General features: G+C 59.0%; 2 protein-coding genes across 7 annotated transcripts; one reads left to right on the top strand and one right to left on the bottom strand.

The window, feature by feature from the left end:
• Positions 1-6: 6 nt before the first annotated feature.
• SNRNP25 (small nuclear ribonucleoprotein U11/U12 subunit 25) lies at positions 7-2946 on the top strand. The gene is made up of 5 exons (XM_036916038.2): positions 7-196; positions 981-1071; positions 1294-1399; positions 1983-2057; positions 2531-2946. Exons 1-5 carry the CDS (start codon positions 155-157, stop codon positions 2586-2588), a joined length of 372 nt encoding a protein of 123 aa, XP_036771933.1. The 5' UTR covers positions 7-154; the 3' UTR covers positions 2589-2946.
• A 408-nt stretch (positions 2947-3354) lies between these two features.
• Positions 3355-17821, bottom strand: RHBDF1 (rhomboid 5 homolog 1). Of its 6 annotated transcripts, XM_057487839.1 has the most exons (19): positions 17533-17821; positions 10106-10246; positions 9906-10036; positions 9556-9660; positions 8796-9009; positions 8172-8381; positions 7960-8082; positions 7687-7844; positions 6950-7207; positions 6737-6848; positions 6587-6661; positions 6331-6492; positions 5675-5775; positions 5438-5501; positions 4962-5056; positions 4670-4745; positions 4497-4597; positions 4233-4386; positions 3355-4024 (listed from the first exon to the last, which is right to left on the bottom strand). In XM_057487839.1, exons 2-19 carry the CDS (start codon positions 10220-10222, stop codon positions 3605-3607), a joined length of 2676 nt encoding a protein of 891 aa, XP_057343822.1. In that variant the 5' UTR covers positions 10223-10246; positions 17533-17821; the 3' UTR covers positions 3355-3604. The 6 variants fall into 6 exon arrangements, with proteins under 6 accessions (XP_057343822.1, XP_036771906.2, XP_036771910.2 ...); XM_036916011.2 differs by having other exon boundaries at positions 9906-10246; XM_036916015.2 differs by lacking the exon at positions 9556-9660.
• Between the last annotated feature and the right edge of the window lies 1 nt (position 17822).

The following is a 17822-nucleotide window of genomic DNA, read 5'->3' as shown; positions in this document are numbered from 1 at the left end:
GCCGCCGTCGCGCGGCGGCCAGAGAGGCGCCCTGGAGGAGGCCGAGGCCGCGGCTGCGGCCGCGGCGGGGCGCGGGGCGCCGGAGGCCGAGGAAGACGAGGAGGAGGCGCTGCCGCACTCCGAGGCGGTGGACGTGTTCCAGGAGGGTCTCGCCATGGTCGTGCAGGACCCGCTGCTCTGCGACCTGCCGATCCAGGTGCGCGCGGGTAGGCGCCGGGGGCGGCCGGGCGGTGCAGACCGGGGGCCGCGGCCCAGAGGACCCGGGAAGGCGCCGGGGGCGGCCCAGGGTGGGCCGGGGGAGGCGCTCGCCTCGGGCGCGGGATTCAAAGGGGCGTGGAGCGTCCGGGAGCTTTTAATGCAACATCTTTAAAACTACAAGTTGGTGTGAAAGCCTGTGGCAAAAAACGTAAAAGGTGTAGGTAAACACAAGATCGGTATTCTTGGTTTTAACTTCCTCTAGCCTCGATATGGCTTAGTACGGGCTTGTCTTTAAATCCTTGTTTTGCTCGTCAGGGAGTCTTAAAATTAACTTTTGTTTTTTTAACAGTTGTATAAAATGCCGACCGTTACCTGTTTTCTGCACCCCTGTCTCAATGTTGTCCCGATGCCCTAGCCTGCGTCCAGGTGACCAGTGGCTGTCAGACTGGACTGTCAGGCCCCGTATACTTTCTCCTACCCGGCCCCAGTTCGGGCTGGAGGATCCAGGGGCTGATCCTCACGTGGTTCGTTCTCCTTGCCTACTCAAATGTTTCTCTTTCTCCAGAGCCTTTGTCCACTGTACACATTAAATAGAAAATGTGGTTGGAACATGAGATTGAGGTGCTTAAAAACTGGGAAACCCTGACGTATTAGCCCAAATTCCTTTACTGCTTCTTCATAAAATATGGTACCACTTTTTGGACACTGTCAGCTTGTTTTTCTTTGTTGTTTGGGGTATTAAGAGGACTGGGACTCCTACATCAGATCTTGGTCTTTTCTAGGTGACCTTGGAAGAGGTCAATTCCCAAATAGCACTAGAATATGGCCAAGCGATGACAGTGCGAGTGTGCAAGATGGATGGAGAAGTAATGCGTAAGTCTGCCCTCCTTCCCTCAGGCTCTGCGTTCTGAGCTTTCACAGAGGCAGGATGTTGGCAAGGTGCTCAGTTGGGAAACCCAAGGGCCATGCCCTGCCCAAACTCAAGTCTGTCAGAAACAGAGCTCAGCAGAGCTTCTGGGTTCCTCTCCAGCCATCTGAGGTTGTGGCTGTGAGCTTCTAGCATGGATCCTCTCTCCTCTTTGCTACCGGTTGCAGCTGTGGTTGTAGTACAGAACGCCACGGTCCTGGACCTGAAGAAGGCCATCCAGAGGTTCGTGCAGCTCAGGCAGGAGCGAGAAGGGGGCATTCAGCACATCAGCTGGTAAGCGGAGCAGTGGCTCCTTGCTGCCCTTCCCGAGGGTGCGGGACTCCACATGAGCACCTGCTAGACATGTGATTTTCAGTGACTGGGCCCTGCTACAGGGTACTCCCTGGAGTAATTAGCTCCCTATCCTGAGCTCTTAACACAGGGTGGGTGTTACTGTGCCTGGGAGTCCTGCCTTAGCTGCTGTTCCATCTACATTACCCCTCCTAGGCACTGGGCATTTGCACTTGGGGATAGCATAGGGCATTTTCATGTGTCTGGAAGTGGTCTCCCTAGTTACAGATGCTGCATCTGTCAACTCTCACTCCTGCTGGATCAAGTGTCAAGTTGGCTGTGTCTCGGTACTGCTACCTGTATCATGAGCAAGGGGTGTTTGGCCCCCCGCCACCCACATGAACCTTTTGAGAGCACTGCCTCTGAGATGTGGCCTCAAGCTTGCTGCACACATTTTATGGGAAAGGAGCCCAGAAGATGAGGCCGGCTCCTGTGGGCCCACAGAGCTGAGTGCCTTGAGCCATTCTTATGCAGTCTCTGCATCCCAGCTGCCCAGCAGTTTGTCTGAATGCTCACTATCTTGCAGGTCCTATGTGTGGAGGACGTACCATCTGACCTCAGCGGGAGAGAAGCTCACAGAAGACAGAAAGAGGCTCCGAGAGTAAGTGCACGCCACATCTTGAGCTGCGGGGAGCTATCTACTCTGTTCACATCTACTTCCCCACACTCTACCAGAGGACTTGGGACTTTGTCCCAGGAAAAAGGGATCTTAAGTCACTCCTGGGGAATGTGTGAGACCGGCACAGTTCCTGGCTAGACCGACACCCTGTTGCAAAGAGCTGGGGACCTTCCCTGCTAGAACGGGAGACAGAGGAGCAGTGGCAGCACTGCCTCTCCCCGGTGGCAGCATAGGGCCACAGAACCAGGAGGAGGGAAATAAGAGTGTGCATGGAAGTGAAAGGCTGTCTGCTGGCACAGTGTGGCTCTGGGAAGACAGGCACTGTCACCTCCTCACCCAACTGCACACATGCTCTTGCCATCTGTTCTGTCTGGGACCCTCACAAGCCTCAGGTGAGGAGTCAGAAACATACCCTGCCGCAGATCAGACACTTTATAATTTTCCTTCTCTTTCAGCTATGGTATTCGGAATCGGGATGAGGTGTCCTTCATTAAAAAGCTGAGGCAGAAATGAATCTCCAGGCGTGGGCAGTTACACACCGGTGGCTGAGATCTTCCCCAGCAGGAGGAAGCCTTGGGCCACTGTCTCCTTTTCACAGAAGAGTGTTGAGGTGGCCTCACCCCAGCTGCACCCAGCTGGAACAGTCAGTGTGAACCCTGGACCCAAACATCCTACTAAACACATGGCTGGTTGCACAGAGCTATGGGCCCGGCACCTGTGTACAGAATAAATCTAGGCTTCTTAGTTTGAAAAGCCAGAAAGATAGTACCGGGAGCAGGAGGGATTAGCAGGGCCCCAAGCACTGTGACCACACCATGCAACCCTGTCACAGCGATCTCTACGGCAAGGAGAAAATAAAAGTAGAGGCCAGCGTTCTGTTTCTGCTTGTGGGGGAAACAAGGGCCTGCATCCGGACCACAACCGTGAACAGGCCTCCACAGGGCTCACCTGTAGGGATGCCTTCAGTGGCTCCTGGAAAACAGAGGCAGCCCGAGGCTGAAATTAGTGCTGCTGGCTGGCCAGGGAGAGCCAGGGTCAGGTGCTTCTCTGTGTGGGGAAATGTGATAGCACACTCAATACATACTCGTTGCATCATCAGCTACCAGTCACTCCAAGGAAGAGGGAGAGGACCAGGTATGTCCACCTGGATGAGGGACTTGACCAGGAGGTGTGTTTGACACGAAGTTCCCTGTTGTGGGGGATTGGGAGTGCAAGGACAGGGACACAGAGGACCTCCTTTGATGGTCCCCAGCAGAAACCAGAAAGGAGGCAGCTGTGGTCAAGTCAGTGGCAGCTAAAACGCTCCCGGTCCATTTATTGGCCACATTATGCGGTCGTCAAGAGACTAGTTAGAAAGTAATCATGGGAACTAGTGTGATAAATGCCCAGAATTAGAGAGGTTCAACAGCAGTGAACAAGGCACAAGAGGCCAGTGTCCAGGAACTGGGCAGGACCCCACACAGGACGTGCAGGTGGGGTCCTGTGGCCAGTGAGGCTTGGGGTGCACGGTCTGCCTGTCCCCGGCAAGCTCAGTGAAGCTGGGCGTCAAGCTCATACTTCTCACAGAACTTGTCAGTGAAAGGGATGCAGGTGAGGAACTCGCACCACTCACAGCGGACAGGGTAGAAGTAGAAGAGGACCACCAGGCCGGCCAGAAGGCCCAGGAAGACCACCTGGAAGACGATGATCTGGCAGCGCTTGCGGTACAGATCGAACTTGCCGAAGCTGATGTAAGGCAGGAAGGCGAAGGAGAGGAAGAGGCCGCTGATGAAGCCTGAGATGTGGGCAAAGTTATCAATCCACGGCAGCAGTCCGAAGGTGAAGAGGAAAAGCACCACGGCCAACAGCTTGAAGAAGGCTCGCCAGGGCCGGGCCAGGATCTGCCAGCTCTGGAAGAGCTCCACGAAGAGGCAGGCCAGGATGCCAAACTGCGAGCCGGCCGGGCCCACCTGGCGGGCAGCATGGGTAGCTGTGAGCTGACAAGGCTGAGCAGAACCCCCTAGACCCAGGCCCCATCTCCCCACCCCACCTCCTGTGGCCGAGAGCACACCAGGATTGAGTAGCAAGATGGGAGATGCTCCCTTGCTAGACATTAACCCAGTTCATGCCGGGGAGCAGGTGCACGCAGGAGGATCCGTATGCGGGAAGCAGCCTCACCTCTGCGCGGTATGGCAGGAAGATAGCACTGGCAAGGTTACCGGTAACACCGCTCAACAAGTAGATGATGGCGATGCGGTGCCAGCCGGCCAGTTTCTCCAGGTCCCGCAGGACAGTCATCTGGAAGCAGACGGACACCAGGCAGTGCAGGATCCTGTGGGAGGGGGTGGAATTGAGCAGGGGTCCTCTACCAACCGCGGCCAGGCACTCCTGGGTCCCTGAGACCACCCACCCCCACCGCTCAGCCCACGTGGTGGCACTTGCCCAGCGTGCAAGAAGAGGGACAGCCACAGACGGTAGAACTGGTCGGGCACCTCAGGGTTGAGGAAGGGCAGGAGCCCGCACACGTCATCCATGCAGTGCACCTGTGCAGAGTGGCCCGTCAGCACCCACTGTGGCAGGGACAGAGGGGAGGGACACTCACCCTGGAGGCCTACCTGAGAGCAGAGCGTGGCCTCCTCATGGAAGTAGCCCCTCATGAAGTTACAGTACTCGCGTGAGGTTATCTCACACCTGGAAGGTCAGGACGTGCTTGAGTGGACTTGCAGGGGGCACTGCTGGGGCCCAGATGCAGTTTTCACCCACTCGCCCACCTTTGTTAGCCATGGATAAGTCCAGACCGTTTCTCAAGCCACATCCTTTGTTTGGTATGTTGGGTTATCTCAGGACTAGGTTAAGGGCAGTGTTCTGCACCTAGGCCCAAACACACATGTGCATGGGCACACCTACCTGCCCTTCGTGCCGATGCAGCAGGGCCGGCCTGTGATGACACAATCCATGTGGGGGTGGTTGGTGTGGTTCCCAGCACTATTTTTGGTGCAGATCTGGGTCATAGGTGGGGGTGGACCGGGTCAGGGCCTCCCCCAACCCTGGGCCCTATACCATGCTGTGGAGTTGGGGCAGAGATGGACAGAATCCTAGAGTAGTAAGTAGGCCTCCCTTGACTTCAAGTGACTACTGCACCCTGAGCCTCAGTTGGTCCATCTGTCAAACTGGAATAAGGTCATCTGACATTCCAAGTCTCTACCTTGTCCTGTTCTGACCACATGCCCAGAGGTAGGCAATGGTGGACAGACTAGCTGGGCAAGGGCTAGGGGCGTAACATCTGAAAATACAGGGTGGTCCCATGATGGGTGGGCAAGGTATGGGTTCCTCACCCACACAAGGGTGGCTCCCCAACAACCACCACCCCTGCCCCGGCTCACCGGCCACTTGGTGATGTCATCTGGCCACTCATGGGGGTCCTCGGAGGAGGGCTCATCACATACCCTGCATGAGTCCAGTATGTCATCACACCCTGCCTGTGGCTTGTGGCATTGGTCCAACTTGACGGGGCGGGGGGAGGGGGGCAGCTACTCCTCTCCCCTGACTGCCCAGGGAGACATGGACAAAGGAAGATAGGAGAGGGGCCGGCAGGAAGGAGAGGGGCCGGCAGGACTGACCTGGGGTCCTGGTGGCAGACAGAGCCAAATGGTCTCTTGTGGCCGGCAAGGTCTGGGGCGCTGGGATGGAAGGGCCACTTCACCCACACTGCCAGGGTAGACTGTGGGAGGGCACAGTTAGCCATTAGACAGAGCCCACCCCTCACCAGTGCGGTCTCCAAGACACAGGAATTAACAGCAAAAGGACTGTGACCCTACCACCCCATCTCAATAAATGTAACTCCGGAAATGTTGCGTATGTATTAGGAGACTCTTACAAGGAGCTCAACAGCATGATTCTATTGGCTTAAAATCAGAAAATTCCTGTGTCCAAAACTAGGCAACTGGTATAAATCCATGCCACTTGGACATAAGATGCAATTTAATTGTTCAGTGGGAAAAATAAGGAATACTGCTTGTGTAAACCTAACACACAAAAACGTGACATAGACGCACAGTAAGCACACCCAAATCAAAAGACACGGTACAGCAGTCTACGGGGAGAGAGACGGGATGCAGAGAAGTTGGGGCAAAAGGAGGAGGGAATATCATGTCAACTGGGGCCCTCACAGACAGACGTTGTGACTTGCAGAGAAGCAGGGTAAAGGATAACCAGCTCCGTCCAAAGTCCCAGAATGAGCACAAACAGCAGTGCAGATGAGGCTGAGGGCACGCACCGAGCACTCCTCCTCCGAGGTTTGCACGCAGCCAGACCGGTCATTGCGCACACAGCAGGCTGAGTGCTTCTCACGCTCGCGTGCGGCACGGATGAAACTGTGCACCTGTGGATCCTGACGCATGCAGGGCGAGAACTTGGCACCCAGGTGAATGAGAGCCTCCTGCGAGTGAACAGGATGTGCAGCTGCGGCCCCCGGGCCTGCCCGGAGTCCCCACCAGCCGGCCCGGCCCAGCCCAGCCAGGCCCTGCCCTCACCGAGCTGGGCCCGATCCAGAAGTTCTCCTGCTGCACATACTTGACGTTCTCATAGACCCCGCGGTTACGCAGCACCTGGGAGGTTGGGCAGAGAGGTCAGAGGACCGGGAGGGAGTGCAGAGCTCAGACTCCACGGGCATCAGGGCTCACCGAGTCCACTGTTTCATGCTGCGAGAAGCCCACAGGTGCGATGCCATAGATGCACACAGCTAAAATGGTGACCAGCGAGTGCACAAAGGTGAGCCAGTAGGTGAAGAAGGGCCTGCGGGGTGGAGAGTCAGTGGTGATGGCATCCCCAACCTAGAGTCCCCACATCCAGCCTGAAGCCTTGCCTGCCCAAAGCCACATCCCTCCCATGCCTACCTGTGGTCGTCCATGTCCTCAATCTGGCGTTTGACATAGCTGTCGATACGCTTGCGGTAGGTGCGGTTAGTTAGCCGGCCCACCATGCCCAGCCCGTAGGGTCGCTTCTCCCTGGCAAAGAACTTGCGCACCGGCATTGCGATGCGCTGCCCCCGCCGCTGCCCTGCCGCGCTCACCACCTCCTGCCGCAGCCGCACCTTGGGCTGCGGGGCCGCCGCACCACCCTCCTTCTGCTTCCTCCAGCCACGTTCCAGGGGCCTGCGGGAAGGGGCACCATCAATGCCCGCCCCAGATGCCCACCTGCTTCAGTCTATGCTGGGCGGGACCATGTCTTGCTCCCATCTACCAGTAAAGATACTGTGCGTGTCTTTCAGCATCAGCCTTCTCCTTACCAGCAAAACCAATCCTGAGCCCTTTGGGGGATGCCAGGGAGGTGGGAACACATCCATGGGGTTCCCTGGACAACCACAAGTGTTAATACATCACCCGCCCATCCCCACTGGATTCTGTCCAGCCTCTGGGATCTGGGACTGTGATCCAGTTCCACGGATGGGCAGCCGAGACATGAATGACGACGAGCCATGGGTCCCCCAAGCCATAAAATAATGGCCAAGCTGGGCTCCCGGTCCACAAGGCAACTCCTAGCCTCGGCCGTCTGGGGTGTCAGTCCATGGGCCAGCTGCTCCTGACAGCCGCAGGTCCTCCCCCGGGCCTCGCCACTGGCTGGGGTCACTCACAGCATCAGGTGGCTGCGCTCGAGCTCACTGCGGTCGAGCGCCCCGCCTGTCAGGTCCGCCTGCTCTGCGGCTTTCTCCCAGTCTTTGAGCGCCGCCTCCGACGGGGACTCGAACACCTCATCCGGGTAGGTGGACAGCTCCTCATGGAGGACACCTTCCTGAGCAAATACACGTGGTAAGAGTGGGACTCGGAGGCAGAAGGGCCACAGGTGAAGACACCGGGCTCTACCCCAGTTCTTACTGGGCTTACCCGTAAGCCTTGGCAGGGCTTACCCTGGCAAAGAAGGATGTGTCCAGCTCGTCGGGGAAGTCAGCCGTGTCCTCTTCCAGGAAGCTGGCGGGAGTAAAGCTTCGGCGCTGCAGCCGGCGCAATGTGCCATCCCTAACCGAGCGGCCCTGCCGGCGAGGAGGTGAGCACGAGGCACAGCGGCCACCTCAGCCCCAGGCCCACCCCAGGCCCAGGGACTCCACAGCCCCACACCCACCTTCACCAGCGCGGCTGCTGCCCGGAAGCTCATCTTGGCCACAGACTCACGCTTGCGTCGCCGCGGTAGCCGGCTAAAACCCGAGCGGGAGCTGGAGAAGGAGCAGAGGGAGGCAGCGCCCGGCGTGACGGGCGTGTGCGGGGTGCTCAGGCCATCAGCGGCGTCATCTGCCACGCGGAAGGCCCGGCCCCGGGCCAGGGGGTCTATGATCTGGCAGAGGGGAGGAGATGCAGGAGTTGGGGGCTGGTTCATCGCCAAGCCACCCCTTCCTCACCCCAGACTCCACTGTGGAGAACACAGCCACTGCACGTCCCACTCCCCAGCGCATTCTCTGCACATACTACATTGCCCCAGAGGGGGCCCTCTTCCCACCTCTAGTGCCTTGACACCGCTCTTCACCCTGGGAGGCCATCCAGAGGCTGGCCCCTTGGTATAATCCCAGGACCTGGGCCCCTACCCCAGGCCCCTATTCCAAGAAAGTGTCTTAGGTGTCTTTATGGGTCCATGTGACAACCCTTCCAGACCATGAGCTCCAAGGATCCCCCTCTGCTCAGGCTGGCTGTGTCCCCATCCCCAGCCCAGGGGAGCAGAGAGGAGCCTGTGGGAGGCAGTGGACAGGCATACCTTCTGCATGCCCAGCTGGCATGGCCCCACGTAAAGGGGAGGGGGCGTCTCAGTGCTCGTCAGCGACACGTTGTCCTGGCTAGGCAGATCTAACTCCCGGATGACCTGGGGCTTCAGCTTCCCATAGCGCTGGCTGCAGTGACGGATGCTCTTGCGCTGCCACTTCTGGGTGCTCTCACTGTCCTTGCTCACTCCAAACCAGTCAGCCGTGCCTCTGCCATAAGAGGGACTCAGCAAGAGAAAGCCAGACCTCCCCCATCTCCTGGGCAGCATCCCCTACACCCCTGGCCTCCAGTCACTCCAGGATCCGAGGCCCAAGTGGGCTGGGTCTGATTAAGGTGACTGGGTTCCAGCCCTGGCTACCCCATCAACAATTAACCAGCTCCAAATTCCCACTAGAAATGTAGATGGCAGGCCATGCCCATGGTGAGCATTTTATACAGGCCCTCACCTCAACCCAGAAAGGAGGGTTTGTGGGGAGACACTGAGTCCTGAGATGGAGCTCGGAGGTCAGCCCTCAACTCGGCCAGAGAGAGCTTGGCCTGGGGCATCAGCTCGACCTTGGACACCACAGAACTCAGGCAGTGGGCACTGCAAGCCCAAGCAGGCTGCCCACAGCCCTTGGACATGCAAGCAAAAACATGGCCAGTTCCTGCCATCAGGAGCCCCAGGAAAACCGAAATGCGCCAGCAGCTCCTGAGAAGCCGTGAGCCATGCACAAGCCGGCTGACATCAGCACACTCATGCCCTGCCAAGGTACCTGAGCAGGGACCGAGAGAGAGACCAGCGCTGCGGGAAGGCCCTGCGGGCAGCAGGGTGACCCAAAAGGGGCAGAGTGTGGACACGCCCAAAGCGCACCTGCCGGCTGTTCAGGGGCCAGAGCATTGGGGTAGGGGAGACAGAGAAAGAGAAAGCAAGTGCTCGGGTGGTTGCCGAGAAGAGTGATAGGTGAGACAGACTGATCCCCAGAGCAGGAGGACGGCAGGATGACATGGGCAACAAGATTGAGGAGAAACCCCTTGACCCATTCCCGGGCCCACCTGAACACCTACCTCTGCCCCACCCCACCCCCAGACCACGACCCAAGGAGCAGACAGGGCAGTGCAGTACCTGCGGATGGTCTGAGTGATGGAGGTCTGGCGCTGCAGCACCGGCCGCCGCGGCTCATGGTGGGGCGAGGGCATGCGGGCCGCCTCAGTGGGCATACTCACGCTTCGCAAGAAAGCCTGCCGTTTCAGGGGCTGGGCAACGGGGTCACGGTGAGGGGGCTGGACGGGGTGTACCCACAGCCCCTGCTGGCCGGGGCCTACCTGCTGGAAGCTGGGCTCCTCTGACACTGGAGCCGCCACAGCTGGGATGTCCAGCTTCAGCCAGGGCGGCTTCTTGCGTTGCAGGCTGCTTGTGCTGTCCCTGCGGGCCTCACTCATGGTTCCAGGTGGAGCAAGGCAGGCCTGAAGGTGTGGTGCATGATTTAGTAACTATGCAGGAGAAGAGAGAAGCGGCAATAACCCAACGGGGGGGTCACGGAAGTCCTACTGTGTGCTCAGCACTGACACACTCAGTCGTGACATACTAGGCATGTACCAGGTCCTCACACTACTTAAATTCCTGCGACAAATATTCAAGCACCTACTGTGAGCCATTCCTAGGTGCTTGGGACGCACTGGTAGAGAAAACAGGAAAGCAAAACAGATGAAATCCCTTCCCTCCTGAAGCTTACAGTATACACAAACAAGAGATCTGAGTCAACAACAATACTGTTACTGTCAAGTGGGACAGGGAAAACAGAGCACAGTACAGTTGACAGTGCAGTGATGCCTCCCTGTGAGGTGACACCTGAGCACGGGCTGGAAGGAGGTGATGGAGTGAACAAGGCTGGGGTGAGGGGTGTAGCTGTTCTCACAGAACGGCCAGGCACGAGGGCAGAGGCAGCCTGAGGAGCTGGTCTGTCTGACCTAGACCTCACCCTCCTAACCACTATGCCATCTGCTCCAGAGACATACAGTCCACTGCACCAAGGACCAGGGTTGTTTGCTACATTTCAGAGAGGGCACGTGGCTCTTTGGCGCGGACATCCAGAAAGACACCTTGGCGCAGACACCACCATGACCACCAGGGGTCGCAAGGCGCCCAGAAACATCAGGAAAGCATCTCGGCACTGAGAGGGCCCCATGCCCAGCACCACCCTGAGCATCTAGGACCTTGGCACAGGGGAAGGTCCCCGGACCCAGAGAAGAGAGGCCAACGTTTGATTGGGGCCACTCAATTGCTTAGTATGATTGCCTAGTATGTCACTGGCTAGTCATGTGACCATGGCCTCCTTGACATTCTACTTCCCTCCTTACAAAACCACTTTCAGAGCAGATCTGTTTCCCCTTCCCCAAAGTGTTTTCCACAGAGGTGTCTAGAAACAGGAGACAAGACTGGGATGGTTTCCTGAGTGGGGGACATCGATAGCAGGGGAGTGGCCTATAAATACTCAGGGCAGAGACCCCAAAATTCCTTGGTTTCCTCGAAGAGTTTTGGTCCCCAGCAGACTCTGAAATGCAGAGTCTGTAACCCAACCTAATGCCACTAGAAACAGCTTCCAGTTTTGAGCCTCCCTCTCAAGTGACCGGAGGAGAGGCAGGGAAAGTCCCACCCATACTTTATAGACACGGATAGGGAGCAGAGGCTGGCCTTCCCTACTGTCATATATTCACAGTAGCGTAACTAGAGACAGGCCTAGGATGCTGCCTACAGTTCCTGCTGGACTTACACTGACCAGGAAAGGGCCAGGATTCTGATCATAGCAACTCCTGGCTCTATACTGACGTGGGAAAGTCCAAGGATGTCGCTCACACTCTTGCACAGGCCAGGAAGGGCCCAGGATGCTGAACCCAGTGGGAGGAAGTCCTTCAGGGATCCTCCTCTTAGCTCACACCTAATCCCTCGCATCCCCAACCTCTTCCCTGACACAACTGTGCACCCAGGGGTCTTTCCATCCCCTCAGGACCAAACCCCTCTCCCCTGCCCTCATCTGATCTTATCTGGGGCCAAGGGCTGAGGGTAGCATTTATTCCCACACCACCTCCTGCGCCCATGCTAAGCCAACAATGTGGGTCAGATGGAAAGCTCCCTAGCGGGGTATGGAGCCAGGATCTGACTAAGGACTGGGTCCCTCTGGATTCTAAGCAAGAATATCATCACTCAGCACCCAACTCATGCCACAATTGTGGCCCAGACCTGTATGTCCCCTGAAACATCAGCAACAGGTCACAGGTCTGCATCCTCAGAGGGTGGAGTCTTCGTCATCATCCACCAGCCCTCAATTCACAGGTCTCATAGCTTTTGAGATCTCCCTGCTGACAGGAAATCACTGGGAAGGGCCTACTGGTGCAATCTCAGAGAGTATCAGGCATGTAGAGAGGACAGATGGGGGCTCTCAAAGGGGCTTCTGGAACCCGCATTGCTGTGACAGCATCCTGAGTGCACCCCCCACCCATGGTCAGGTCAGGCCTGCCAGGTGAGGACCCAGGCGACCTGACCCCCCAAGGTTGTGCTCTGCCCCATGGGTCCCTGTGGATGAGGAGCCGTACAGATGGGAACCCCCTCAGCACTCAGATCGGGGAGGCTATGCTGCCTTCACTACATCCCAACCACCCGATGAACACTTGCCTCATGGTATCTCAGGGTCTCGCCTGGAAAAATGGGCCAAGAGTGGCATGTGGGGTCACCAGCGGTAATCCACAGGCTGGGTGCTGGGGGACCAGCATCTCCAGAAGCCTCCCGATGCATGCCCAGCCCCTCTGGTGACATCAGCTAGCCCTACACTAAGAAGTACAAGGAACCTTTGCCAGCTGACTCACACCCCCACACACATCTGTGACCCTCCATGGCTCCCACTGTCCCCGACAGCCTCTCCTTACAGCTGGCTCCCTCGCATCTCAGGACCCCTGCCGCACCCTGCCCTGCACATGCATTCTGCCAACCACCCACATGTTCCCAGACCCACAGCCTCAGTCAGGCTGCCCCACCCCTGACAGGCACTCCTGGCCTTGGATTCCCCTGGCATGGTTTAGCTCACCCTGCCCTCTCCACCAGGTCTGCAGGGCCCAGGATGGGCCCGCTCCAGAGCCACTGCTCAGTGAACACTGGTCATCTCAGAGTTGAGGCTAGCAGGAGCTGATCCCCATGATCTGGGGTGAGGGGGCATGAAGAAGACCCTACAGTTGGGTCTGGGAGGAGGAGCTGACCACATGACTGGGTACACACAGAAACAGCACAAGCTAAGATGTGGGAAGAGTGGTGAGCTCCCCAGCCCCTGATACCCTGGACCCACGGTCAGCCAGCAACACAAGAGCCGCTCAGCTCATGAGGGAGGCACCAGCTCTCTGCCTGTATGCCCAGACCTCCTAGGGTCCCTCACCTCCAGCCAAATCCATCTTCTGCTTGGGACAGAGGCAGGGGAATGCTTTGAAACTTAAATGGCTCCAGGACACCTCACACCCCCACCCCACCCTACCCCCATGTGCACAGTTCCCCATCTGGGCCTCAAGTGGGGGTGGGCCCCAGTGGGCCCCAGGGGTGTGGGGGACGGGGAGAGGCAGGCCCAGGCCAGACAAAGACGCTGGGCCAGGGAGGGGCATTCGCCCAGAGGAGACAGTGGCTCAGTGTCCAGGCGTCCCTCAGGCACACACTGGGCTCTTGTTCCCAGACAGCCCCTGTCGGGGGAACCCCTGCACATCCCTACTCTGCTGACCCCTCGGTGCAGGCAGAAACCGCAGGCCAGGGAGGGCCTGACTGCCCAGGGTCACACAATGTCTGAGTCATTCTGATATTTGCGGCTGCCCACCCAGGGCCCCAAACACATCAGGAGACACCTGATGGGCATCTAGAACTGCAGTGGGATGTGCTGACAGAGCTTCGGTTAACTGAGGCAACGGAGGGGGTGGGGGGCACATCCGGAGCTCCAACAGTTCAGGGTTAGTGTGGGGCATGATCAGAGCTGAGGCTGAGGAAGGAGGGCCCCACAGGGCCACAGGGCCACTAGGGCTACTTTAAGTGGAGCGACAGGGTTGGGAGCAGCTGCAGCCATCAGGCAGAGGACTGGGTAGGGAATGGGGACGTTCCACTGACTCAGATTCCCACTCTGGGATGACTGTGGATCCTTCGGGCTGGCAGTGTGCATGGGTGCAGGAGGGGCCTGTGTGCTGAGGCTAGTCAGGAGAACTGGCCTGAGACAACAGACACACGCCCTGCTCGTCTCCACCACCTACAGCCCTGAGCAAGCCTCGTTTTCCCCATCTGAAAACCAGGGGCCACAGCAGAGCCTGGCACACAGCAGGCACTCAAGAAGTGGCAGCTGAATCAAAAACAAAAGGACTGTGGTACCTGCTGGCTCTGGGGAGGGCAGCCAAAGAAAGGACAGGGGAGGGGGGACAGGCCCACAGGGCAGCATGTGCAGCCAGAGTGAGAGCCACAGGGGCGTCAGGGACAAGACCCTTCAGAGATGCTGAGTTTGGGAAAATGTGGCCAAGAGGCGGGAGACTGGGGACAGTGGCCAGGGCTGGCGTGAAGCTGGATCCTCAGGTGCGAGAACACTCACACTGCACTCAGGCCTGCCCTGAAAACTTACAGGATGCCGGCAAGGGCAGCTGGAAGCCGAGTGGACCACCCGGCCACAGCACCAGACCCACCAAAGCCAGGTCCTGCCCTGCCCTGCCCTGCCCTGCCCTGCTGAGGGAACCGCCCACTGCCGAGGTCAGCTGGAGCATGGGCCCTACCCCAGGACACCTGCCCAGACGTGTCCCCAGCTCACCTGAGCATGGTCCTGGGGAACCAGCTCCTCCGGCCTCCCCACTAAAGCCCAGATATCTGACATTCAGCCTTCTGTTTGACCTCTGATATGCTCAACCACAGATCTCCCTTGGGAAGGCAGGGCCACCTGTCTGGAAGCCTGGAATCCAGTCCTTCTCCACCACATGCTACCGTGTGGCAGTGAAAGTCACCGGGCCTCTCTGTGCCTCATTGGTAAGCGGCATCATGCTGGGGACGATACCAGCCAGTCCTTCACCCTTCATCAACCCGCCCAGCAACCCTCCAGGTTCCTGTAGAAGAAAGGAGGTTAGAGGAGGGCAGAGCAGTCCTGACACCTGGCTGACAGCCTGCACGGTGCCCTCTGCCTTTCCCTGCCTCCTCAAGTCACCCATCACCTGCCACCACCACCAGTGAACATGCTGAGGGCCAATAACAGAACAGTAGTCCCTGATGATAATTACCCACTGCTTCCTGACCCAGGAGGGTGGCATGGAAAAGAGCACTATCCCTGGAGGGGCACTGCCTGGATCCTCAGCTGGCACAGATGACCCAGGGGGTCACCGATGGCCAGAACTGAAGCCCCTGACCCCACTGGGGCTGACAGCAGCTCACAGGATGGACACATCCCCGAGGCCAGGGCTCAGAGGCTAGAGGACTAGCCACACAGCCAGCAGGAGGGAGGCACATAGACTTTGTTATGACAGATTCTGGGCGTCACAATCTGGGGTCTAGCTGGATCTCAGCGGCTAGATGACAGCACACCCACAAGCTGCAGAGGAAAAAGGCCTGCATCCCACCAACGTTCCTCTCCAGAAGGAAGACGAGCAGCCTGATCGCCAGTCAGAGCCCCAGAAGTGCCTCCGACTGACACCACACACACGCTCCCTGACACCCAGACACTCTGGGCCTTAGAATGCCCAACCCATGATGCACCGTGTACTGGACAGTAATGGAAAGGCCCCAGGTTGGGGACACCAAGGCCCTAGAAACCTGTTATCAGAACAGAAATGGCTTCAGTCATCAGAAGCCTGGGAAAACTCCCTCAAACCTGAACCTGATGATCCTGCTAACCTATCACAGCCCCCGGAAGGGGTCCTCTGTGTCCATCTTACAAATAATGAAATTAAGGCCTAGAGAGGTCAGTCACTGTCTGAGGCCACTGAGCCTCCAGCCTTGAGTCAAGTCTACCCACAACTGGGGCAGAACGGACCTGTGTGCCTGCGTACTGGCCCTGGCCTCAGCTCCCCAGGGGAGGGGCAAACCAAAGGGGTTCCTCAGGCTGAGGAGAGCTGTCAGGCCCCTCTGGGACCCCACTCCACTCCACCCTCGCCCAGGGCAGCTCAGTTCACCCTCAACCACACCCAACCCAGAAAACAGACACAGCTGAGGAACCCAATCCTTGGGCAGAAAGTCGATCCACTCACAGACATTGAGGAGCTGGCATAGGGAGCTCCTCGTTTCTGGGGAGAGAAACAATGCAGGTGCTCTGAGCAGCAGTTGGAGCTGAGAAGACTCTGAGGAGAGCCCTAAAAAACAGGGGAGACCTGACCAGAGATTCACTCTGAACCAAGGGCCTCCAAGAATGCGAGCTCACCAGGGTGACGCTTTGTCCATGGGCATACTAATGCGGGATGAGGGACATTGGTCACAGCACTGCTCCAGCAGCCTGTCTGTGCAACAGGAGGCTGGTCTCTGGGGAAGGCATTTGGAGGGTCTGGGAAGGGGCCTGGGACCTGGCACCGTCCGTCTCAGGGCACTCAACTCCTGTGCCTCAGCTTCTCCAGAATGACCCTTGGTGGCAGGGGGCTCAGCCTCAGGAACCCCTTGGGCCCCAGCCAGCTGCTGGGTGGGAGTCAGGGGGCTGGGGCTGGGGCTGGCTCATGGGGGTGGGGAGAGCCCAGCATCGACCTGGGCTAAACCTGAAAAGCCAGTTTCATCCTTGAATCTTCCCCGCCAGGAAGTCCCAAGGTTGGGACGATGGGGGAACCTTTCCCAGCACAGATCCACGGCCTTCTGACTCAGTCCCTGCCCACCCAGCCAGACACGACCCCAAGCTGCACACATGAGAAGGAACTCTAGTCAGGTCCATCTGGGCCATGGGCAGGCGTGACTGGGGGATGCCCTGCCCAATCCCCAGCCAGCCCCTCGACATGCCCCCAGCAGGGCAGACCACCAGATCCTCCGCCAGTGCCCTGAATACCTGCAGTCCAGTCGTCTCCCAGCCAAGTGAAGGCCTGCCTCAAGGCACTCCACACTGGCCTCGGGCTCAAGGGACTGCTCCTCCTGGCCACTGGGCACAGGGTCAGGAGGTGTCTTTGGGAGCAGCTCCCAGCCTGCAGTTCCCTAAGGCTTCAGTGTCTACAGATTGGGAGACAGGCTGGGAAGTGGAAGCTGGGAGCAGTCGCCGCCCCGAGCTCCACAGCGACAGCTAGTATTATTCCCACCCCGGTGAACACGGCGGGGACAGAGATGATCCCTTTAGGTCCCACCCTCTGAGCTGAAGTTTCGACTAGAAGACGCCACCAGCCGGTGGTGGCCGCGAGGGGAAACGCAAGGGGGGACTGTTCCGAGGAGCCTGGGGACATCCCCGGCCTCGGAGCCCTCCGGCTCCCAGGACCCTCAGCTGTTGGGCGGGGGCTGGAGACGAGCTGTCCGGCCCGCGCAGGCCGCAAAGAAGGGCTAATCCGGCCCCGGGCTATTTTTGCGGCGCGGTGGGTTAGGAATCCCGGGCTGGGCCGCTTCCGCGCGGCTCGGGAAACTCCGGGAGAGAAAGTCCGGGCGCCTCCGGCGGGTACTCCCCCGAACCCAGCCTCGCTCCGGCCCCAGCTCTGGCCACCGGGAGCGGCACCGGCCCCGGCGCCTACGGACCGGCCCGCGCTCAGCGGACGCAGCCCCAGAGCCGGCCGGCCCGCGCCCCATGCCCCGCGCGCTCGCTCACCACCGCCGCCCGCGCGGGGTCCTCGGGGGTCCTCAGGGCCTCGGGGAGGGGCTGCCGCCGACGGCCGGGAGGGCGCCCGCGCCGAGTCCCCGCCCGCGCGCCCGTCCGGCCCGCCCGCCCGAGAATGCCATAGAGCGAGGGGCGTGCGCGCCGGGGGCGGGCACGGCCGGAGGGGCGGCCGCGCTGACTCAGGGCTCAGGAATGCGCGCGGCCCGCCCGGCCCAAGTCACCTCCTCCGGGAGGGCCGCTGGGCTCTGATCTCTCCTGGGTCCGGCCGCAGGGACACCTGT

This window comes from Manis pentadactyla, chromosome 10 (genome assembly GCF_030020395.1).
Source record: "Manis pentadactyla isolate mManPen7 chromosome 10, mManPen7.hap1, whole genome shotgun sequence".
Taxonomy (NCBI): domain Eukaryota; kingdom Metazoa; phylum Chordata; class Mammalia; order Pholidota; family Manidae; genus Manis; species Manis pentadactyla.
Note: the sequence above shows the minus strand (reverse complement) of the source record. Positions and strands in the feature narration are given on the sequence as shown.